Source organism: Megalobrama amblycephala, linkage group LG2 (genome assembly GCF_018812025.1).
Source record: "Megalobrama amblycephala isolate DHTTF-2021 linkage group LG2, ASM1881202v1, whole genome shotgun sequence".
Classification (NCBI taxonomy): domain Eukaryota; kingdom Metazoa; phylum Chordata; class Actinopteri; order Cypriniformes; family Xenocyprididae; genus Megalobrama; species Megalobrama amblycephala.
Genome location: NC_063045.1, coordinates 53,567,876 through 53,592,600, shown reverse-complemented (window position 1 = coordinate 53,592,600; position 24,725 = coordinate 53,567,876). Strand labels below are relative to the sequence as shown.

The following is a 24,725-nucleotide window of genomic DNA, read 5'->3' as shown; positions in this document are numbered from 1 at the left end:
TGTTTTTATTTGAGCTCTCGACATGCGCTTAAGAGATATTCTCTATATTCTCTATCACTATGACAGTTTGTTGTAACCTGTTGATCTGTCTAACTAACGAAATATCAAACAGGCTGATTAATCGGTATTTGAGCATTTTGATGTTCTTGGCAGTGGCTGATTAACAAAAGTGTTCAATGTTACACTGTTACACAAACAGTTTGTGTATTTTATTTGATGTTACATTTTAGTAATTAATAAATTGTATTATTTTAAAATATTACATTTAATTTTGGCCTGTAAATATTCAAATATTATATATTGTATTATGTATTATAGGCTACATAGTGGGTTATATATATATGGGTCAGTGACGTATAAGGATTTTCAACAGGCTAATTTTAAAATACAAAAAATAATCTATTGCAATTGTTTAAACATTAAGAATGTTACGTACACATAAATTCATATTAAAATGTTAAATTAAGTGATTTTAGTGTTTTTTTGTTTTTTTTTTTATCTAGATGAATCGGCCATAGCCTTAAATGTCATGCGGTAACCGTAATTTATCTTAAAATTAATCTATTTCCTTAACATGCTTATGCTTATTTTTTTAACAAGTTCTCAGTAATTAAAGTGTTAGAAACAGAGTATTTGCAGTTCTTTTGAGATTCTGTAAAGAATGACTTTATATTTTTGTTCTATAACTTCAGAGTTGCCTTCTTAAATGTAGTTAACAGACTTATTTTTTCTGTAAATCACATAAAACTGATAAAAATATTTTAAAAATACCATTCATTTAAGCATACTGTATCAGTGATTCATATTTCAGCCACAGAAATTAAATATTTTATTTTTAATTTAATACAGTTATTGCTATTATTGGTCGCACCACATGATGTATATGTATGTGGTCACCCATTAGGACATCCATCGTTTGCTAGTAACCCACTTTTGAATGTTTCTGTGATTGTTTCAGATGTAATTGATCTCACTGGAGATGATAAAGATGACCTTCAGCGGGCCATCGCTCTCAGTCTGGAGGAGTCGAACAGGGCCTTCAGAGAGACGGGCATCACTGATGAAGAACAGGCTATCAGCAGGTGGGGTTTTAACTGTACTTTTTAACTTTTTTCCTGCTGAATATTTTGTATTACTGTAGATTTCAGTATAAAATTAGTCACACGACAAGCAGAGTTATAGCAGAACTCTGCGACCAGACAGAAGTGATGTTTGGTGTCTTTGTGCTTCAGAGTCCTGGAGGCCAGCATCGCTGAGAACAAGGCCAGTCTGAAGCGCACGCACACAGAAGTATGGAGTGATTCACCCAACCCTCACGACAGGAAGAGGATGGAGAACTGTCCTGTAGGGCTGAAGAATGTGGGCAACACGTGCTGGTTCAGTGCAGTCATACAGGTCAGTGTCAGCCGCTGTGATTACTTTGCAATTACAAACACATTTGCTTATTTAATGAACTGAAAGCAACAAATGACAGTTTAATTCATTAATTTTAATTGCGTTTTATTTGATTTTATAATTCCCCAGACAGATTGATTATGTTAGTCTCACATGTGTTGCAGATCTAAATGAAGCCGAGTGGCCTTGCATTGCAGTTATTTAATAATGAAGAGATATCGCTGTATCAATGCTATATCAATGCTTCAGTATATTTAATATTTTTGAAGAAGACAAAATTCAATTTGTGTATCTAGACAATGCTGGATCATGTTTAGAGTGATAGAGTATTTGAAATATGGCAAGAAAATATATAATGAATAAACCTACACTAGTTTAAAAAAATAAATTAATACTTTTATTCAGCAAGGATGCATTAAATTGATCAAACATGTCCGTAAAGACATTTATAATGTTATAAAAAATATATATTTCAAATAAATGCTGTTCTTCAAAGAATTTAAAAAAATTCTATCAAGGTTTACACAAAATTATTAAGCAGCACAACTGATTTCAGCATTGAGCATTCAGCATTTGAGCCCCAAATCAGCATATTAGAATGATTTCTGAAGGATCATGTGACACTGAAGACTGGAGTAGTGATGCTGAAAATTCAGCTTTGCATCACAGGAATAAATTGCATTTTAATATATATTCAAATAGAAAACTCTAATAATATTTCACCGTATTACTGTTTTTACTGTGTTTTTTTTAATCAAAAATATTGGTAAGCATAAGAGACTTAAAAAAAAAAAAAAAAAAACATAAAATCTTACCAACCTTAAACTTTTGAATGTTAGCATATAAAAATATATATATAAAAAAAACACTTTTCCCTTTATTATTCAAGATAATGTGCGATTATATTGTTCACAGTAATGTCCAAGACTTATCTGTTACCATCTCAAAAATGACAATTGTAACGTCTGGCCTCAAGTATGTTATTGCTTGTTTTACATTTATTATTGTATAAATTATTTATTTCTTACATTTAATATTGTGTACTAGCCTAACTGTAGGCTATTTACTATTACCAAGCAACTTGGTGTATTTATATAGCCCTCATATTTATGCGCGTATATCGGCTTTTTTTGCTTTGAATGTGACTTCAGGTCCTACTAAGGCCTGATTGTTTGTGTCTGTTACACGATGTCAGAACATGAACCATGTAGAGAGCTGAGTAATGATCGCTGAGTACTGTCACATGCTGTTTACCTCTTGTGTGTAACCTGATGCCTGAAGAAGCCCCCGCTCATGTAAGAACGCTTACGCGCTCAGCGCTCTGTGGATTTATAGATCTGGACAAGGAGACTCTAAATGTGTGAATCTGTCACCAAAAACAATGCGTCAGTCATTCACACAACGATACTGTAGTGACACTTCAACTAAGCATGAGAAAAACGCCAAATGTGTTTGTGGGAAAAATGTGCAGTAGTCTTTTTGTGTCATCACAAGGTTGTGCTGACATTCAGTGCTGGTACACACTGTTTTCAAACACTGATATTTATCTTTTTTATCTACATTTTTCAGTCTCTTTTTAACCTGCTGGAGTTCCAGAGGCTGGTGTTGCATTATTCCCCCCCTGCACGGATGCAGGACTTGCCCCGCAATCAGAAGGTGAGATTGCCGCCCGATACCCATGTCCACCGTGGCTAACAACAGCTCGCATGCCATAAGAGCTTCCATTTCTCACCGAGACACACTTCCAGCGACTGTGACCTTGCTTGACCTGGTTTGAAAGCCTCAGTTGCATGCTGTGACATTATCGTGCTTTTGCGAGCAGTGATTTTCACCCATCTGACTGGCCTGTGACCAGAGGAGGTGAAGCAGAGGAAGTGCTTTATCAAAGTCTCTGTGTTCTAGCTGTTAAACTGTCACATGAGCTGCTCCAGACTGCGTTTTAAAGTGGAAAAAGTAGTGGAACGGTGTCCGGCTCAGCAGGCCAACTGCTGTCTGTGTGATTGCTGTCTTCGGGTCTTTCTCTGAGGACCCTGAGCCTGCGAACGGGGTCAGCAGACATGGCCGCTAATCTGAGCTTAACCTCATCCACTGATAGAAGACCACAGAGTCCTGGATTCATTCTTTTCTCTCTCCTTATTGCTTGTACTTTTCATCTGCTGGGTCAGTGGAGAAGCTCTTTCTAGACTTTAATTTATTATTATTTAAGACTGAGGAAGAAAATCCAGTTGATGTGATCCGGTGAAGGTTTCTGACCCCTGTGTGGCATTGAGATGTTTTTAAGGCAAGGATCTCCTTAACTGATACCAGACAGACCTAACTAATCAACTCTCATCATTCAGATTCACTTAAAGGGATAGTTCAATTAAAAATGAAAATTCTGTCATTTACTCACCCTCATGTTCCAAACTCGTAAGACTTTCGTTCATTTTCAGAACACAAATGAAGATCTTTTTAATGAAATCTGAGAGCTTTCTGTCCCTCCATAGACAGCTATGCAACTGACACTTTGACGCTTCAAAAAGTTCATCAAGAGATCGTAAAACTAATCCATATGAATTGAGCGGTTTAGTCCAAATTTTCTGAAGAGACTCGATCGCTTTATGTGATGAACAGATCTAATTTAGGCTTTTATTCACATGTAATGCAAACCTGTTTGAGCCTTTGTTTACCACAACTGTTGTGTGAGTTTATGAATGTTTATATGTGAATAAGAGCCTAAATTCAATCTGTTCATCATATAAAGTGATCAAGTCTCTACAAGAAGTTTGGACCAAATCGCTCAATTCATATAGATTCTTTTTACGATCTCTTTATGAACTTTTTAAAGCGTCAAAGTGGTAATTACTGTATGTAGATGTCTTTTTAACTCCAACCGTTGCCATCTCTCAGTCAAATAATGGGAGTGAATGGGAACTTGGATCAATAAGAGTTGAAAAACCTTGCATAGACAAATCCAAATTAAACCCTGCAGCTCATTACGACACATTGATGTCCTAAGACACGAAATGATCGGTTTGTGCGAGAAACCGAACAGTATTTATATCATTTTTTACCTCTAAAACACCACTATGTCCAACTGCGTTCAGCACTCGCTTAGTGAGGTCTGATCGCGCTCTGACAACGGCAGTGATGCCTGGCACTCATTGAAGTATGTGCGCGAGACATCACTGCCGTTGTCAGAGCAGAAGAAACAAAGTCAGCTACATTTTGGATGCGCTGGGGGTAAGCAGATAAACATCAAATTTTCATTTTTGGGTGAACTATCCCTTTAACAATTTGCCGTCATGTCTGATCAGTGTAAAGTTAACAATTTATGCATTCGGCAGACATTTTATCAGTTGTGTATTCCTTGGGAATCAAACCCATGACCTTCGCATTGCTAGCGCTATGCTCTGCTGTTTGAGCTGCAGGAACACTTTGTTTTTTCTCTGTGCCATTAAGAATTTGTTCTCCATTTGCATTCCCACAGGAGCACAGGAACCTGCCCTTCATGCAGGAGCTGAGGCGCCTCTTCTCCTTGTTGGTGGGATCCAAGCGGAAGTATGTGGACCCGTCCAGAGCTGTGGAGATCCTTAAGGATGCCTTCAAGTCCAGTGAGTCTCAACAGGTAAGACACTAAAAAGACATATAATGGAAAACAGGATTTTTTTTTGCTCTTTTCAAATAAACAAGAGGGCTTCTGTGTAGGCATATTCTAACATTCAGAATGCGAAATTTGGGGTCAGTAAGGTTTTGTAATGTTTTTGAAAGTATTCTCTTATGCCCACCAAGACTGCATTTATTTGATCAAAAGTACAGTAGAAACAGTAATACTGTGAAATATTATTACAATTTAAAATAACTGTTTCTATTTGAATATAGATTTATTCAATCTATTTGAACAAAATGTTGTTTAGTCCTATGATGGCAAAGCTGAATTTTCAGCATCATTACTCCAGTCTTCAGTGTCACATGATCCTTCAGAAATCATTCTAATGTGTTGATGAAACATGATTATTATCACTGTTGTGCTGCTTAATATTTTTCTATGGAAACTGTGATACATTTTTTCAGGATTCTTTGATGAATAGAAAGTTCAAAAGAACAGCATTTATTTGAGATCTAAATCTTTTGTAACATTATAAATGTCTTTAATGCTTCCTTGCTGAATAAATATTATTATTATTTTTTTTTTTTTAAGAAAAAAATTGTACTGATCCAAAGCTTTTCAATGGAAGTGTACAATAAAACCTAATCATTCACAGTATTGACTTCAAAACAATTAACATGTTAGCATATGCCCTCTGACATTTACATATTAATGCATATTCTGTATTCAGCAATTTTGACTGGTGTCGTTACTTATATCACTTGCAAAGAGGATAGCTAGTAATAACAGAACTTATTTACATACAGTATATAGTATTAAATGTACAGTACATCTCAAAGTCTCAGAGAAACAGTAGCAAAAACAGTCTCTTTCATTCTAAGGTTCAGCAAATGGGTCATGAAATTGTGACATTTTTACAAGAAAACTAGATTAACATAAGTGGGCTTTAGGGAAAAACCAAATGCTATAAAAATAGGGACCTATTTATAGAGCTCTAAATATTTGTGTCAAGGGTCAATCTGTTTTATACCCTCTCAGCATCACAGATAAGCCTGACCTTTTGATTAATATGGTACATGTGATCGTTCTTAGTTTGGACCCATTTTTGGCACATTTGCACTTGGTAAGAGAACAGACATGGACAAAATTGTTTTCTAGGACCAGTTAAAACTTGAATACATTTGTTCACGATTTGAATTGTTTTGTTTTTACAGCAGGATGTGAGCGAGTTCACCCATAAACTCTTGGACTGGCTGGAGGACGCGTTTCAGATAAAGGCAGAGGAGGACAGGTGAGATCCTGTACATCCTACCAGAAGATTCTCTGTAACTCTGTGTTCCTTGCTCATATCATTCAGAATGATGTATGACCACATGACAGATTCAGCTGGAACAGGCATTAATGATGATTAACGTGGTACATTAACCTGCGTGACTTCAATTAGCACCTTTAAATACCCGCTGAATACAGTCCCTGTGTGACTCCTACAGCCAAAGGACACTGACTCCTCTAGTCCTGAACATTTCCAGCCCCATGCAACTCCATGTTTGCTCTTGTTCTACACAGGGAGGGAGAGAAGCTGAAGAACCCTATGGTTGAGCTTTTCTATGGACGTTTCCTGGCTGTGGGCGTCCTGGAGGGTGAGTATTCATCGGCTGTATGAGTCCACTCTCCTAGTTAATGAAAGTGACCTTGTGTTAATGTGATGTGGAGTACCCAAGATGTAACGGTCATTGATGTGTGAGTGGTGTTGGGTTTATTAAACATGACAGCACTGATCATAGCTGGTTACATGCAGACTGTTTATTAGGTGACCTTTTTACCTTTTTTTGCTCACTTGAGCACCAAATTAATCAAAATATCATTATAAATCTAGTAAAACCTCACAAAAAATGTCTGATTTCTTGTTTAAAGTGCAAATGTTTAGTGTTAGGAGGGGTGTTTAGTATTTATAATTAGAGTCCATTAATAAGTACACTACCTAAATTGCATTAAACTGATCAAAAGTGACAGTAAAGACATTTATAATGTTGCATTTTCTTTAATTTCAAATAAGTTTTTATATTCATCAAAGAATTCTGAAAAAAGTATCACAATTTCCACAAAAAGAATAAGCAGCACAACAGTTTTCAACTTTGATAATAATAAGAAATGTTTCTTGAGCAGCAAATCCGCATATTAGAATGATTTCTGAAGGATCGTGTGACATTGAAAAAAGAAATTGAAATAGAACACAGGTATTTTAAATTGACTTGATCAGTATTTGTATGTGCGAGTGAATGTAAGGCCATACACATATTCTGTGCAAGTACATTAATGCAAATGATTCATGTAGCTCTGTTGTCTTGATTTTGCATGCATTACGAAGTATTTCAGAATGCAATTCATAATGCAACTCAAGCGCTCATTCCATTCTCAGAATTGCCACAAGGGGCACTCTTGCAAGCATTAGTGTAAACCTTCTTCTATGGTTAATTTTAGGCCCACTACTTTTATGATGACGCAACATTTTAAACTGAGCAAGTTAAAGTTAATAAAACTGTCAAAATATTGAGGTAGCTACCTGAATAATAACACATCTACTGTAATTCTAGTGTGGTAAAATTTACGTTAATTATGTCCCTGTAAGGCAAGTCATTTCACTTGGCGGCCATCTTTTTTTGTTTTTAAATGCTCGAATCATGACAAAAAAAATGCATTTTTCAGGCTGGATCAAGCTAATGCGCAAGTGCGTGTCTCTATAGGAAGTGCGCGTCTGAGCTTCTGACGTCAACTGCAGTGACGCGATGACTTTAACAGTCGCCAGTTGGCTCTTATTGAGAAGGCGGGACTTATGCCGCCATATTGTGTGTTGCACTTTCTCCCATTCATAATAATACGAGTGCACCGTCTTTCTATATATAAAGTCTTCGCTATGTATAATGGGACCATGTGGTTATTCCATAGCCCACGTTTCTGGCCTAGCCTGGTTCCGGCAGATTTGCGTGTTTGTTGGTTTATTTTCCCTTGTGCATGACATACTTTCACTGTGGTGTATCCATATGATGCCCACTAAATAAAGTGATTGCATGGATAAGATAAGAGATCATCATTACACAGAGAGTTTTTAAAGTCAATGATGTGAGCATGTGTGTGTTCACAGGAAAGAAATTTGAGAACACTGAGATGTTTGGGCAGTACCCTCTCCAGGTTAATGGCTTCAAAGATCTGCACGAGTGTTTAGAGGCAGCCATGATTGAAGGAGAGATCGAGTCTTTGCATTCTGCCGAGAACTCCGCCAAATCAGGGCAAGAGGTTTGTAGAGACGTTTTCTTTCCATCCGAGTGCGCCACAGTACCTTCAAACACCTAAAACCGTTCCCATATTCCTTCTGTTGGCTGTCCAATCACAATCTTTGAGGTGAAAGGGAAAAAAAACATGTGACTTCTGACCGAGATGTTACATAATGGCTTTTCAGTCATCAGTGCCGCCCTGGGCAGATCCCTTTGCAGCTGCTTCCTGCTAATTACTTCAGCTGAGTGCAAATAAAGGAGGAGATTCTCTGGTGTACATTATTCTGGGCACCAACAGGCTGGGATGTTAATGAAAGCCCAGCACACTGTGTCTCTCTCAGAATGTGATCAGGTCACCAGTGCTCATTCCAGCTGTCAGCATGGGGGGCGGAGCTGGGATGGGTCACACGGATGGGCCTCTCATTGAGCACGCTGGGGTAGACAGATTTTTGGAAAATACTTGATTATCAGATCAATCAAAATTCTTTTAAAGACTTTAAAGCCATTTTATTCACTTGTTTCTCACTTGACTGTTATGGGTAAATGAAAAAAATGTGGCTTTAGTATTCTTATTTGCAAATGTTTGCTGTTTTTTCCAGCACTGGTTCACAGAACTCCCACCGGTTTTGACGTTTGAACTGTCGAGGTTTGAGTTTAATCAAGCCTTAGGCCGTCCTGAAAAGATTCACAACAAGTTGGAGTTTCCCTCCATGCTGTACATGGACAGGTTAGTGCTATTTACTTTTTTTCAAACTAAAAACCTTCAAACTTGCAGCTTTTAAAACTACTTCAGACTTTCAGGTCAGGCTTTCTCAAGCCAACATCAAAGTTTGTTTTGACAAAATTTTTAATCTAATTTCATAATATTCTTTTTAAGAGATTATAGTTTTTTTTTTTTTTTTTTTTTAAACGTATTTTAAATGTAGCCTGTATTTTCTAAAATGGGGGGAAATTTCACATTGACCTGCATTGTTCCCAATTCAAAATATAAACAATATCTATTACATCATTGTAATATTTGATAACTAATTATTTTTCTTGCATTTATTTCATACTGAATTGTGATTCTCTCTTGTATTTATGTTGTATTTTGTGTTTTGGTTTGCTTTGGGTTTTTGTTTCGTTTTGTTTCATTTTGCTTTGATTAAGTTGTTTCTTGACGCCACATCAAATAACAAGGATTATATACGAGCAACACAAATTATTTCCAGTTTTCAGTGAAACTGTGTGATATGCGATTGATTTCAGGTACATGGACAGGAACAGAGACATCACGCGGATAAAACGAGAGGAGATCAGAAGACTAAAGGAGCACCTGACCGTCCTCCAGCAGCGACTGGAGAGGTTTGTTAACTCTATTTAACCTCTGCTCTGATCTAGAGATAACCTGCTGTTAACTTACATAGCAGGAAAATCTCAGCTTTCTTTTCACCATGAAGGAAGCTTTTAAGCGAAAGATGAAAGTCACATGCTTAGGTTTGGCTGTTATTTGCCTGAAGAATCAGTAAGAGGATACCAACTGACTTTCTTTATTCCTATTTCTGCTGTCAGTCTATAGACAACCAACACTTTTTCTTATTTGAGATCCGTTTTCCCCAAAACGTTCTCTGTGCCAGGTATCTGAGCTATGGCTCAGGGCCCAAGCGGTTTCCTCTGGCCGATGTTCTCCAGTATGCCATGGAGTTTGCGTCCAGCAAGCCTGTGTGCACGTCGCCTGTGGAAGACATTGATACAACAGCACCACCTGGTGGCATGACTGCTCAGCTGCCACCTCCAGCAAGGCAAGTTTTTTTTTTTTTTTTTTCCTCCCAACTATCCAAAGAGGGAAATATTATTTAGAATAGTTCTGAGATATTAAAGTGTTTTCTGCTTGGACTTCAGCACAGGGGATCAGCCGGATGCATCTGTCTCACCCGAGAGCTCCTGTTCTGGTATGCAGGCCCAGCAGCAGCAGCAGCAGCAGCAGCAGCAAAGGGTTTCGATCCATAAACCATTCACTCAGTCTCGCGTGCCGCCGGATCTACCCATGCACCCCGCCCCACGACACATCACAGAGGAGGAGCTGCGGGTACTGGAGGGCTGTCTGCACCGCTGGAGGAGTGAGGTGGAGAACGACACCAGAGGTACAAACATCCATGCATGCAAACATGTGCTCGTATTGCATACAACCTGATTTCAGTTTCCTGTTGCTTTGGGCTTTGTAAATTTACATGTTTCTGCTTGATCTGTGTCAGATCTGCAGGCCAGTATATCCAGAATCCACAGAACCATCGAGCTTATGTATTCTGACAAGTCCATGATGCAGGTAAGAAGCTTTTTGAGATCTCTGATAGTTTTCTGTATGCCTCAGAAATGACCCCAGAATGAGTTCATTTGTACTTGATGCCGTGTTTTAGGTGCCGTACCGACTGCATGCTGTTTTGGTCCATGAGGGTCAGGCTAACGCAGGTCACTACTGGGCGTACATCTACGACCCACATCACCGACAATGGATGAAGTACAATGACATTTCAGTGACAAAGTCGTCCTGGGAGGAGCTGGTGCGAGACTCGTTCGGTGGATACCGCAATGCCAGCGCATACTGCCTCATGTACATTGATGATAAAAAACCCTTCCTTATTGAAGGTAACCTCATCTGCATATGCTAATTTTTGATTCTCCTAGGAGTCAACACAGTTGAGCCAATTAGTGAAATCTAAAATTTGCCATTTAAACACACATTTTTATTTGCCATTTAAAAATAAAATAAAGAAATCAATTATCAATTTATAAAGAATACAAAAATAAATACTTTTGGCAAAAATGGCAAATAAATGATGTTTATGTAACTCATTGTTTAGTTAATATTTAAATTAAAAAATAAAATAAAGGAATCAGTTATCAGTTTATTAATTCAAAAGTGAAATATACAGTAAATAAATACATTTGAAATTGCCAAATATAAATGCAAACTGTTTATTGAATTACATTTTTATAAAGTATTTATACATTTATTTTCTTTATCAATTTGCCAATAAACTGGTCTTTATTATGGCATTACTTAAAAATCATTTGACAGTCGCGTTAAGATAAGCAGTTGGCTTGCATTGTGCAATTTAAACCACAAAATGTTTTATTAATGTATTATTTTATTGTTACAACTAACATTTTAAACATGAATTAAACTGTTTTAAATGTTTTTATTTTCGTCAGTTTGAATAGTGATTTATTAATTTATTATTTTTGTCACATTGCCAGTTTGAGAAGTATTTACATTTTCAGTTACATTTATTTATTTAAATTTTTATTTTTTAATGAATAAATTGATCCTTATTTTTAAGTGGCACTCCAAGTTCTCCATAGTTTGTTTATTTAGCTGTATTTTGAGTACAAAATTGTCCCCAGAAGTTTGCTAAATGTGACAAAACATCCCGTTTAGTTTGTTTTCAAAGAAAGAAAAGATTTTTCCCATTTAGAAAAGTCTTGAATGTGTAGGGATCAGTTTCAAATAGTCTGTCATACTTGTAATTTACTTTATATGAATAAAACCACAGGTAAGATATGTTCTCATTTAAATAGATGGATGTGTGTGAAATGCTGACTGTCTACTTATGTGTATCTCAGAGGAGTTTGATAAAGAGACAGGACAGATGCTCAGCGGCTTGGACAAACTCCCCCCTGATCTAAAGGAGTATGTGGAGGCAGATAACAAGCTCTTTCAGAAGGAGATGGAGGAGTGGGACACTCTACAGGCCCGCAAACTCCAGCAGGAGAAACTGGCTCTGGCCGCTGCTGCCGCCAGTGTGGCCGCCCAGCCCATGAGCACTGAACCCAGCCCTCCAGACAATACTGGTGAGCCTAGTCTGTGGACATACCGTCTGAAACAACTGTCCTTAATTCAAGGAAACTCATTCTCTGCTCTCTCAACAGCCCCTCAGCATGACCCAGAGTACATGGAGCAGCAGTCGCCCACCGGAGACTCTAAACACCTGCAGGAGGACACGGAGAGAGCCATCAGCAAAGCTGCAGCTGAGCACGATGAGAAGAGTCCAGAGGCCCTGCTCAATACAGTAAGACATACACAAACACATGATGAACCAGATCTGGGTCCTTCAGATGATTCTGGAGACTAAAGGGTGTGTTTAGAAAGAGCTCTTTTCTAGTTGGATGTAGGGCAGACCTTCATGTCTACAAATGTGAAGTCATGGCAGTAGGTCTTATTTGTGTGGTTTAGTTTCCAAGATGTGAAATATGTTAGTTTTCATCTCATACTATTTGTGCTTTTTTCATCTGTCTTATGAACACATTGGACTTTGGGTATTTGGTTCTGATCACTCAAATATCCAAAAAAAGCTCTTTATATCCATGTTGTGTTGCATTCACGCTTAGCTTCATCCATCTGAATGTGTATTTTTTTTCTACGCTTAAGTACTTTCCTATCCAAGTTTAATATGCAGAGTTTAATGGTCAAAGGTTGTACACTCCGAAGGTCGCATGTGTTGGCCACATATGTCAGAGCATGTCTCATTTCAGATAAATTAAACTTTATAAAATGGATTGTTATTCTTCATGAGGTGTAAATTACTGTAATTTCTTTCTTTGGAATGTAATGGTTACTTTTCTGAATCGAGGCAGCCCAAAAGACATATTTGGCTGACAAATGTGACCTCCGGAGGGCGCAGCCTTTGAAATGAGACACAGTGGTACTTTCATTATTGCTTCTATTGTTCTCCTCAGTTGTAAGTCGCTTTGGATAAAAGCATCTGATAAATGATTAAATTTAAATGATTTCCCTGAAAAAGCAAGGGTGGAGCTATTTGTTTGCTCGGCCTAGGGCCGGACAAGCCACGCAATATCGCGTTCAGTATCGAAGTCGATTCATCTTCGATACTGAACGCGATTTTGCGTGGCTTGTCAGTGAACTACGGCTCTGTCTATTAAAAGGCGCTCCATTTGAAAGCAGGTGATGGCGATTTAGCGGTAATCAGGGAACCGGCTTTACTGACGAAATGTGCGTGACAATCGCATGCGATATATCGCCCAGCCCTAGCTCGGCCAATCACAAACATAATCCCAATTCAGTTTGGTGACACTAGTGGCTAAGTGTGCCCAAAGTCCCTTTCAAGGAATGTTCACTCGGCGGCCATATTTGCAACGCCCCTGGACAGCTATTTCAGGCATCCAAGACCAAGTCCTATCTATTTGAATGGGGGAATCCTAAAATCTCAAAAACTGCTTGGCAAACTCACAATTAAATAACATATTTCAAATCGGCAACAAAATCTGACATGAACTGTCCCATAAATGTTGTTTCTTATGCTCAAATACGTTAAAAAAACCCTTATTTTTCAGGCTAGATGAGCCAATGCGCATGTGCAGTCCTAAGCGCGAGTCTCAGTTTTCTATGGGAACCTTGGGACTTTATCAATCAGCGATTGGCTCTTTTACTTAGAAGGCGGGGCGTATTCTGCCATATTGTGCGTTGCAGTTTCATAACTAATTGGAGTGAATCGTCTTTCTATATCTATAGTCTTTGGTGTGCCACACACATCCTGAAAAGTGAAGCCAAATCATTTATTCTCCCCCTGGTGGCTGGCTGCAGTATAGGTCATAGACCCCGCCCTCTCCATGTAATCGAAAGGGACGCGAGCCAAACTAAAAAATCCAATTGCACTTAAAATATTTTTTTCCCAGAGATGGCTTCTGTCCTTTTAGGTACTTCTTATCATGCTGATGTATGTTCAAGTGTTTGTTTTTTCAATAAGTTTGGTTTTAGTTATTTGATGCTATAAAAACGGGGTGTAATGTCATGATTGACAGCTGTGCTTGCGATTGAGTCTGTGGGAGTGGGAGTGTGGGCGGGACCTTGTGGCTCCACCCCATACTGTGCACACTCTGGCTCTAAATCACGTAATCGGCAAGGACTATTTCTGGGATATTTTGGCTTCATTTTTCTACAGTGGAAGGAAGTGGAGACGCGTCGTACATCTTTTTTTACAATCTATGCTAGTGGAGTATAAACGTCACACTTTAGCTTTAAGGTAACACATGTTCTCACTGAAATACTCACTGATTTACTCACAAGTACATGCTCTGTCAGTTCTTCTGGTCCACTTTCTTTTGCGGCAAGCTTTTTTCCCTCTCTCTGTCTTTCTTAGTCATCTCATCCCGACAGCGAGGTGACCTCTGACCCCTGCCCTCCCCCTGACCCCGCGCAGGACGACTCCGCCTCTCCGCCCGCACCTCAGCGGGTGGTGGAGGTGGCCATTCCTAATGTAGGAACCTTCGTCATTCAGTCAAAGGAGGGAGGTTATGATGATGAGGTAGAGTTCTTGGAGGCGTTTGGTCATGAGAGTGCAGCCCTAAAAATCCCAGCATCTCTTTCACAACCTGCTCTGGCTTGCCAAACCCATTTCAGATTATCATTATTTGCAGTTTACTCCCACAGGACTCCCAAACCACTAACGTAGCCCCTGTAAAATGTTACAGAATAGGAAATATCCTTCCATTTTGCCTGATTTTTGTCCTTCGTGAAGCATGTAGCACAAGCTTCAGATCATTGTGCTGTTTATTTTCACTTTAATTTAACGTCTACACAGCTGACTATGTTGTTCGTAGCTGATTTAAAGAAGCAAAAGACACATTAACCTGCATGATGGTCCTGTTTTTGTATGTTTAATCATCCTCAAGTGCTGTGGGCATGATATCGAATTAGCTTTTCTGTACCAAGCTAATTTGTTTACTTTAATGGGTTGGCTCAAATTCGTTCGCTGGTGGCTGAGCTGTGGTGTGATTGGCATGCGGACTGCCCAATGAGAGTTTTGGAGGTGTGGCCGGTGTAGTAATATCCTTCCCTCCTTGGGCAGGCAATGATGACCCCAAACATGCAGGGTGTCATAATGGCCATTGGCAAATCCAGGAGTGTTTATGACAAGTGTGGGCCTGAAGCAGCGTTCTTCAAGGTACATGACCTGCTGCATGCCACACCCCCTGTGCATCTCATTAGCTCTTTGACCACACCCCCTCCCCCTGAGCATCTCATTATCTTTGTGAGCTCACTTTTTACACCACAGGCTATGGAAAAACCCTCTGCATCCTGTTTTAATATGCAAATTAGGTTTTTATATTACTCATTGTCCAGTGTAGATTTGCGTCTGAAGTGTGTGTAGTTTTGCTGATGAGGTTATGTGGGTGATGCTGACACATAAGACTGGATAGATACAAGCTTCCAGTACTGGTATCGATACTGATGAAATTACACTAGTGCTATCAATATATAATTCAGTGTCAATTATTCATTATTAATTTATTATTATCTAGCTGATTAGCACAGTTCTGTTCAAAAAGAAACATAAAAAAGTAATTTGTAAGATAATTTGTATTTGTTCAGTTCAGCAATTAATTTTTAATTAATGATTAAATTAAAATATTTATGTATTTTATTATATTATTTATTATTTACTAAAATAAATAATTTTCATATAATTTTTTATTTATATTATTTAAAGGGGCTATATGTAGAATTGTTATTAGCGACACCGGTGGCTGTTAAGTGAACTGCAGCCAGCAACTTACAAAAGACTGAACGTGATTCGTTCTTCGCTTAGAAGTAAAAAGAAGTTCCCTTTACAGCAATATACTTTTAATGAACATCCAGAAGCTGTAGATAAATTAAAACAAAACAAAAATGACAGTGGTGAGAAAACATCAGTTAATAAAGCATCTGATCATAGCAACATGTCGACAGATGAGGTAAATAAAATTACGGTTATGATAGTTTGATTGTAAAGTGTACTTGAAACTATAGACTATGTAGATCTGACTATGTGAGATCAGTTTAAATGAATCCCTTTTCATTGCATGATACATTGACATTATACAGAAAGCATTCATTTCATCTGTCGTTGAACGGAAGAGACGCTCTCGGGAACGCGTGTAAACATCACGTTCTTTTGAATTTCCCGGCAAAAACGTCCTGGATCCTTCACATAAAAATCAGTCTACAGGTTTTCATAGTCTACCTAGGAAGTCGTTTTTAAATTTTGTTACAAGCTTTTCACACATTGGCAATAATTAAATAAATAAATGAAAATTCTTACATATAGCCTCTTTAATAATTCATATGTTTATTTGTTCTATTATTTATTAATTTTTATAATACATGTAGCAACTTCCCTCACACTTTAATGTGTTAAATGCTAACAATATATATATATTTAATGAATCTCATATCATTGCATTATGCTTCATGTCACACTGCACCGTTTGGGTAAGGTACTGATATTTTTCAAAATTATGATATTGAGGTACTGCAGTACTTTTTTTTTTTTTTTTTTTTTTTGCTATCAGTATACTGTGCAGTCCTACTGTCACCATCTGTTGTCAGCTAACTGTAATTGCTGCTGTGTGTTGAGAAGAGTTTTTGTTTTATAAACATCAGTTTTGTTATCTTAGGCAATGCAGTATTGTGTACTTCACACAACATAGCAAAATAAAGTGAGTACTAGTTAAAATCTGTGCTTTTAATTCCATTAAATGATTTAAGACAGTAAGTGGTAAGTGAGAGTTTTTTTTTTTTATTTTTATTAGCAGATCTCTGTTGGCCTCTGTTGTTTTGTGTCTTCACTAATGTCCAGCTGTGTATTTCTACTCTGCACGCAGGCTGTTATTTCTACAACTAAAGATGTTTGGGCCACATGCATTACAGTCACATGCGCTAAATCTATCTCTGCACATCTCAAACTCTCGTATTTCTTTCTGGCTTCTTTCTCTCTGTAACAGGCAATGAAAGTAGAGTACACTCGTTTACTGAGGTTTGCTCAGGAGGACACGCCCCCTGAGAGAGACTACCGGCTGCAGCACGTCATTGTTTACTTCATACACAACCAAGCGCCCAAGAAGATCCTGGAGAGAACTTTGCTGATGCAATTCGCAGACAGAAACCTTGGCTTTGATGAGAGGTACAAGTTATATGAACCATCTCTCTACGAACTGCAAAGAATCTCTATAAAATACAAGCAAATGCAAAATGAAATCACTGCTTTTTTGATTGCTTAATTTAACACAATAGCTGGGTAACTCTTAGAGAGAAGTTTATTTAATTTTATTTTTATTTTCATCATGTTGTTGCTTGATTCCACATTAAATCATAAGGATTGTATACACGCGACACAGTGTTTTTATTTTACTTAATTTAAATTTAATTTACTCACCCCCATGTCATCCAAGATGTTCATGTCTTTCTTTCTTCAGTTGAAAAGAAATTAATGTTTTTGAGGAAAACATTCTAGGATTTTTTTCCATATTGTGGACTACAACAGGGTTCAACGGGTTGAAGGTCAAAATTACAGTTTCAGTGCAGCCTCAAAGGGTCCAATGCCGAATAGGAGCTGAATGGCAGAGCAGTGCAAGACGAGCATTTATGGTAAAAAGTATACATTTTTATTTTATTTTTTAGAAAATGACTGATCGTTTCACTAGATAAGACCCTTATTCCTTGGCTGGGATCATGTAGAGTCCTTTGAAGCTGTTTGAACTGTTGAAGTCCACTATATGGAGAAAATCCTGGAATGTTTTCCTTAATTTCTTTTTGACTGAAGAAAGAAAGACATGAACATCTTGGATGACATGGGGGTGAGTAAATTATCAGGAAATTTTAATTCTGAAGTGAACTAATCCTTTATTGGAAGTTAATAAAATCTGAAAAAGACATGGACATTTAATGGTGCCCTAGAATTAAAAATTGAATTTTCCTCGGCATAGTTAAATAACAAGAGATCAGTACATGGAAATGACATACAGTGAGTCTCAAACTCCATTGTTTCCTTCTCCTTATATAAATCTCATTTGTTTAAAAGACCTCTGACGAACAGGCGAATCTCAACATAACACTGACTGTTACGTAACAGTCGGGATCATTAATATGTACGCCCCCAATATTTGCATATGCCAGCTCATGTTCAAGGCATTAGACAAGGGCAGCCAGTATTAACGTCTGGATCTGTGCACAGCTGAATCATCAGACTAGGTAAGCAAACAAGAACAATAGCGAAAAATGGCAGATGGAGCAATAATAACTGACATGATCCATGATAACACGATATTTTTAGTCATATTTGTAAATTGCCTTTCTAAATGTTTCGTTAGCATGTTGCTAATGTAGTGTTAAATGTGGTTAAAGTTACCATCGTTCATTACTATATTCACGTAGACAAGACTGTCGTTATTTTCATTTTTTAAACACTTGCAGTCTGTATAATTCATAAACACAACTTCATTCTTTATAAATCTCTCCAACAGTGTGTAATGTTAGCTTTAGCCACGGAGCACTATCAAACTCATTCAGAATCAAATGTAAACATCCAAATAAATACCATACTTATGCGATTAGACATGCTGCATGATGAACACTTTGTAAAGATCCATTTTGAGGGTTATATTAGCTGTGTGAACTTTGTTTATGCTGGTTAAGGCAAGCACGAGCTCCGGGGACGGGGAGCTCGAGATTTAAAGGGGCTGCGCAGCTTGAATTGGCGCATATTTAATGATGCCCCAAAATAGGCAATTAAAAAAATGAATTAAAAAAAAATCTATGGGGTATTTTGAGCTGAAACTTCACAGACACATTCAGGGGACACCTTAGACTTATATTACATCTTTTAAAAAGACATTCTACGGCACCTTTAAGTGAATGCACTTTTTTTTTTTTTTTTTTAAGTTATGCTCAGCTCTAAAATATTTTTATTTTCGGTCTTTATAAAATGTGTTAAATACAGTAATCATTTGCAACTTACAAAAATCCTGGAAATTCATTGCTCAAAGGATGTGGAAACTGATTTTTTTTTTAAAAACAGTAAAATAATTTTTGCCTATGTTTTTATTCTGTTCAAAGTAAGACAATAAGTACATTGATATTTTGTGCAAAAATTAAATTTAAATATTTAAATACTTTTGATGCCACTGTATTTCTAACAAGTTCGGCTCTAAATGCCCTATAACTTCACTTATTAACGGCGATTGTATTCTACAGCTAGATGAGCATCACATCGACAAATATGAAAGACAAGCATTAGCCACACACAATGCCGCAGCTTGACAGAACCGCCTCACTGATAACTGATTGATTTTAGAAGAAGGGAACCCTATTCCAAAGGCCAGTTCCATCTCAAGCGTCCCAGACTGACACAGAGAGTGATTATCAGCTCGTCACAGCAGTCGCTGCTGTTTCTGATCATTGTTTTACCAAACAGCTTCCTGTCTGCACGCCCGAAAGGCTTTTGTCTCACTACACAGTCTTGTGTCTCCAGAGCAGACTGCACGCTCCGGTGAGGAACGTGATCCATATTCATAAGCAAATTGATTTCTTTCTCCTCTATTTTGAGCGAGGTAATTAGATTGATGTGAGCACGGCCCCAGATGCGACGCTATCTTTCCATTTTGTTTTGGGTAATAAAGTATGATTCATGGGCAGAGGACGCAGCTCGTTCCTGAGAGCATCTCATGAGTCACGCCTGAGCTCTAATGTGGCGGCCCTGTTCTTCCCTGCAGGTGTAAGAGCATCATGAAGGTGGCACGTGCTAAACTGGAACTCATTAAACCTGACGAGGTGAACATGGAGGAATACGAGGTGAGTGAAATGTTTCTTAATCAGGGTTGGGCTCTGTTTGGAATTGAATTGTGAGTGCTAAGTCAGTTTCTGAATTAAATTGAACTGAGGTGGTAAAACAGGACAATCATCTAATTTAAATGACGTACTTATGTTGTGTCACAAAACTTGTTGGACTAATGACTCTTTAATAAGTCATTTGTGTGACTAGGTTGAATTTCTTTAAAATTTAGTGAATTCCTCTTCCTGTTGTTCCAATTACAATTCCACTTCAGCTTCCTGAGGGGTGTAGATAATTCATTTAAAAGTCGTTAGAATTAAAAATAAATATATATATAATTAGTATTTATATTTATTATTATATTCTTCTATAAAATTCTATATTAAATTTTCTAAAATGACTTGCGACAGGGTTTGTCAAATAATGTGATGTTGAGGAGAAGGAAAAGTTTGCATGTTTTGCTGACTTTCTTTTTAACCATACTTTGTCTTTTCGAAATGTTATTTATGCCCATTTTTTTGGACACAGATGTGGCATCAGGATTACAGGAATTTCCGTGAGACGACAGTGTTCCTGTTGATCGGCCTAGAATTATTCCTAAAGAAAAGGTGACGCTTTAGTCATTCACGTCTTGACTTTTCTTTTAATACACATTGTCTATGAAAACAATCGAAAAGAAGACCTGTTCTACAATATCTCCACTAGATGGCAGCATATTCTGTTTTATCAACTTTAGCTTGCCACAAAACAGTACTTGCTTCAAGAAACACTTAGCATGTAACCTTATAATTATTTCCTTACGTATTATTATAATTGCAAATGTATTATTTTATATATATTTCAATTACAATTCCATATTGTGCAGTATTAAGATGCTCTTTTCGTTCTTTACTGCAGTTACGTGGAAGCGTTGATGTACCTGATCTACGCCTATCAGTACAACAAAGAGCTCCTGGCGAAAGGGCCGTACAGAGGCCACGATGAGGAACTGATTGCTCATTACCGCAGAGAATGCCTGCTAGTGAGTGAATTAACCACCACCTCTTAACCCGCATCTATGACCGGATCAAACTGTGCTCCTAACAGCTCCAAAACTGCCTTCAGATCAGTCTAAAACACAACGATGCACACGCTTTCCTGTAAACATTGTTTCTAACGCCAGTGACTGGAACAAGTCTGGTTAGCTTTTCAGTTCAGAGCGCATTAACGGCAGTAGTTTGCATAAGTGTGGTTTTGCAAATACAATTAGGAATAAACATTTTATCTTTCAAGTCCAAAATGCTGTTTTCATTTCCTGTCAAATTTTCGATTAGGGGAAAGTTTCTCGTACTTTTATGGCATTTGGATTCGCTTAAGATTTAAATGCAGAAAGTTAAAGCTTGAAATAAAAGTTTGCTTTGACTTTGCCGTTCACTGCCATTCTCCCCGTCTAGTACGGCTGTACCCGGTGACCCCCGCACGGCCATTGTGCTCGTAATATAATCATCAGTCCTGGAATAGGAAGCATACTGCGCTCAGTGTGTAAACACATTAGCGGGAAGCACGTCGCTGTCCTTGTTTCACCTTTTGCGAGCGCTGCAGAGGCCTTGACTTCATCTCAAGCTGTGCTGTTTACCCTCTGCTCGCTTTAATTGAAAATACTGCTAACATTGACATAGCTAATGTACTGCAATGCTTTTTCCCCCTGTATTCTAGCTAGTTGCTAATTCCAGCAGTATGGCGAAAGGGGTTAGAGAGTTTACCCACCGTGTAGTTTAAGAGCGTTTAATTGCTGTGGCAAAGAACATCAGATTTTTCCATCAATAAAAACAGTCTGGGATGTGGAGGATGTTTTTGTCGAAGGAACAAGGTTTTGCACACTGTTGATTTTTTATTTTTTTTTTCTTCATTTTTTTGTGTGTCCCGCAGAAGTTGAATGAGCACGCGGCCACCCTGTTCGAGACAGGCGAGGAGACGGAGGTGAATGCAGGCCTGAGCATCATGAACGAGCTGGTTGTGGCCTGTATTCCACTACTGCTGGTGGATGAGATGGAGGAGAAAGACATGGTGGCCGTGGAAGACATGAGGAACCGATGGTGCTCATACCTGGGACAGGAAATGGAGCGTAAGTCTTCAGGGTGGGATCGTTTGGAATCTTACGATTTGACTAGATTCCTGGGGGTCACAATCGAATCGATTCTCGATTTTTAAATCAAATTTCAACTTAATATAGTAACTATTCAGTACAAAAATAAAATTTCTAGAGATTTTTGTTCCACGTCTTTCATTTTTGGATCATATCGTTTGATCCTAGTCTCAATTTTTTCTTACTTCATTAAATGTATGCATCATCTTTAATGTCAAATTCTTACCTTTAATCAATTAGTTCAATTAATCTAATCTAATGAAACTAGTATTAAAAAGAAATCTTTGGCATAGAAGCTGCACCTGATGTGGCTTTTATAGATTTTAAGGCAGGAACACACCAGGTCGGCTGTCGGACAGTTTTTGTTAATCGGCCGACTAAGTTTTCTCAGTGTGTTCCGCACCGTCGGCTGAAGTTGGTCCTCGTCGTCCTTTTTTCAGCCGATTCGATTTTTTTTTTTCTTCATTTTTTTCAAGCTCATCGGGCCATCTGATCATTCTGATTGGCTGTTCAGCTACTGCCACCTGCTGCTACGGAAAGGCATTTCTTCTTACGCAGGCACAGAACGGACGTGCTACCTGGCCATCGGATGTCGAGCGTTGGTTTGGCGTGTCAGGGCAACTTTGGACCCAGACGCTGCCGACGTGAGCCAACCACGCAGTCTGCTTTCGTCACCACTAGTTCGTCGGCGTCGGCTTGGCGTGTTCCCGCCTTTAGGGGTGTGACGAGATCTCGCGATATTAAAATGTGACGAGATTTCTCACTGAGGTGAAAAGCCGTCTCGTGAAATTAGGATAGAATATGTCACCGCTACATTTACATTATGGCTCCACTGTTGTTTTGTTTTTTATAGAAATAAAAACCGTTTAATTAATTTGGATAACGGTCACTTCAATCTCATCCAGCTCATCCAACACGAGCTTCAGCACTCTACGTAGTGCAGTAGGAATTAGAGTTCACATGACAAGAGTAAGTGAGGAGATGACTGACAAGACCATGGCGGAGGATTCGTTGCACAACAGAGCCTAAGCGTCTGATAAATGTCTGATCTTGTAGAATGCGCGCAATCACGGAAGCAAAAGTAAAACGTGAGCGCGCATGCAAACACGATTTCAATACCCCGCATTTTCAAAGCAGCTCCCCGATGCATGCAAATATCTCCCAAAATGAAAGCTATCTTAGGCTGGGCTGTGTAGTTGTAACCATCTTAGCTCTGTATCATGCTTGAAGAAAAATGTGGTCTCTATTTGCACTTTGAATATTGAGAGAGTACTTTTGATTATGGGTTGCACTTATTGTTTGCACTTAAGACCAAGAGAAAACTGTTATTCATTTTTAAATTCACATAAGGTGTGTTTTTGTTTGGTTTTTGCAAATTTGTGAGGCGGATGCTGGACTGCGGTGGACAACATTATTAACTAACTAACATTTAATTTTTAAATTTGAGAATCAACTCAAATTGGTAGAAGGTAGAAAAGTGACTTCACGTATGAATCGATTTTCCTCCCTACCCCTAGTAAGTCCACCTTACAGATACTGTCTGAGCTTTTTACGTGCCACACACACTCAAACTTGTGTCCTTTTCTTCGCCAGCTAATCTGCAGGAGAAGCTCACCGACTTCCTTCCCAAGCTGCTCGACTGCTCGACCGAGATCAAAAGCTTTCACGACCCGCCCAAACTCCCCTCGTACTCCACGCTGGAGCTGTGCGAGCGTTACGGTCGGGTCATGACGTCACTCACCCTGAGCCGGACCCCCGCAGACGGCAGATGAGCTGCGCAGACTTCATCTCTTCTCCACTAACACATGCCTTCCTTAAAGCAGGGCTTTCCCAAACCTACCGACCTTTCCTTTCTCTTTTGCTGCTAGAGATTTTAACTTTATCCTTATTGGTATTATTAATATTATTTTGAGGATTCTGTTATATTTTAAAGCTAATGCAACTGCAAGGACGGTGTGAAACTGAGCAGAGACAAAGAGGTTTAGTTCATACAAAAATAAAAGTTTGGTCATCATTTAATCACTTTAGATACGTAGCAGAAGGTTAAAGTGGATGGGGACCAGACGCAACCGTGGCCACCATTTACGTTAATTATATCGAAAAGAAGAAAGTCATACGGTTTCTGAATGACATCAGAAATGATGGCAAAGTTTTACTTTTGAGTGAACTATCTTTTCAAAGCAGTTCTTTAGACATTGGTGCATGCAGCTTTAGCTTTGTGAAACGAGGTTGAGGATTCATTTCAGTATTTAGTTTTATTTTAGTTTTACTCCCCCACCCATCATCCCCTTTCACATCAGAAGCAGATCAACCTGCCACGCCGCCCTCAGTTTGTTACAGTGTTACTGCATTGTTTGGTTTTGTTTTTCTAAGGACAGTGAGACAAAAAGCTGGAGGTTCTCGGACGGGTCTGTGGACCTGACAACTGGGACTTTAACACAAGTTTTAAGTGCTGTGGTTGGCAGCCATGGGACATACTGTGGCTTGTTAATACATTGAGAGAATAAAGTTTTATTTATGGCTCTTTAGGCCAAATACATATTTTTTTAAATGTTCCTAATCTTTATTGAACTTCGCATTGATGAAATGAAACTGTGCTGTGCTACTTTGGGTATCTCAAAGAGAACAGAGTATGTTTTGCCCATGGACTCGGATAGATTTGACTGCACCTGAATCCTTTTTAGACTTTTCCTGAGTTTGTTTTACCATAAAGTTTCATAGCTACAGAAAAAAAGCCAGTTATTGAGTAAAAAGGCACA

General features: G+C 38.4%; 1 protein-coding gene across 2 annotated transcripts in view; it reads left to right on the top strand.

Annotated features, from left to right (window-relative positions):
- The window catches only part of usp25 (ubiquitin specific peptidase 25), a 29,198-nt gene extending 4,693 nt beyond the window's left edge, over positions 1-24,505 (top strand). The window contains exons 4-26 of one of the 2 annotated variants that reach the window (XM_048180907.1): positions 959-1,082; positions 1,233-1,395; positions 2,965-3,051; positions 4,865-5,002; positions 6,199-6,275; positions 6,551-6,624; positions 8,127-8,278; positions 8,856-8,983; positions 9,505-9,600; positions 9,873-10,037; positions 10,138-10,379; positions 10,491-10,561; positions 10,653-10,881; positions 11,860-12,087; positions 12,166-12,305; positions 14,394-14,558; positions 15,102-15,197; positions 17,017-17,195; positions 19,783-19,861; positions 20,370-20,449; positions 20,739-20,862; positions 21,750-21,945; positions 23,560-24,505. In XM_048180907.1, coding sequence (XP_048036864.1) covers positions 959-1,082; positions 1,233-1,395; positions 2,965-3,051; positions 4,865-5,002; positions 6,199-6,275; positions 6,551-6,624; positions 8,127-8,278; positions 8,856-8,983; positions 9,505-9,600; positions 9,873-10,037; positions 10,138-10,379; positions 10,491-10,561; positions 10,653-10,881; positions 11,860-12,087; positions 12,166-12,305; positions 14,394-14,558; positions 15,102-15,197; positions 17,017-17,195; positions 19,783-19,861; positions 20,370-20,449; positions 20,739-20,862; positions 21,750-21,945; positions 23,560-23,738 — 3,212 coding nt within the window. In that variant the 3' untranslated portion in view covers positions 23,739-24,505. The remainder of the gene's footprint in view (positions 1-958; positions 1,083-1,232; positions 1,396-2,964; positions 3,052-4,864; positions 5,003-6,198; positions 6,276-6,550; positions 6,625-8,126; positions 8,279-8,855; positions 8,984-9,504; positions 9,601-9,872; positions 10,038-10,137; positions 10,380-10,490; positions 10,562-10,652; positions 10,882-11,859; positions 12,088-12,165; positions 12,306-14,393; positions 14,559-15,101; positions 15,198-17,016; positions 17,196-19,782; positions 19,862-20,369; positions 20,450-20,738; positions 20,863-21,749; positions 21,946-23,559) is intronic. The other variant, XM_048180908.1, reaches the window with a different exon arrangement.
- The last annotated feature ends 220 nt before the right edge of the window (positions 24,506-24,725 follow it).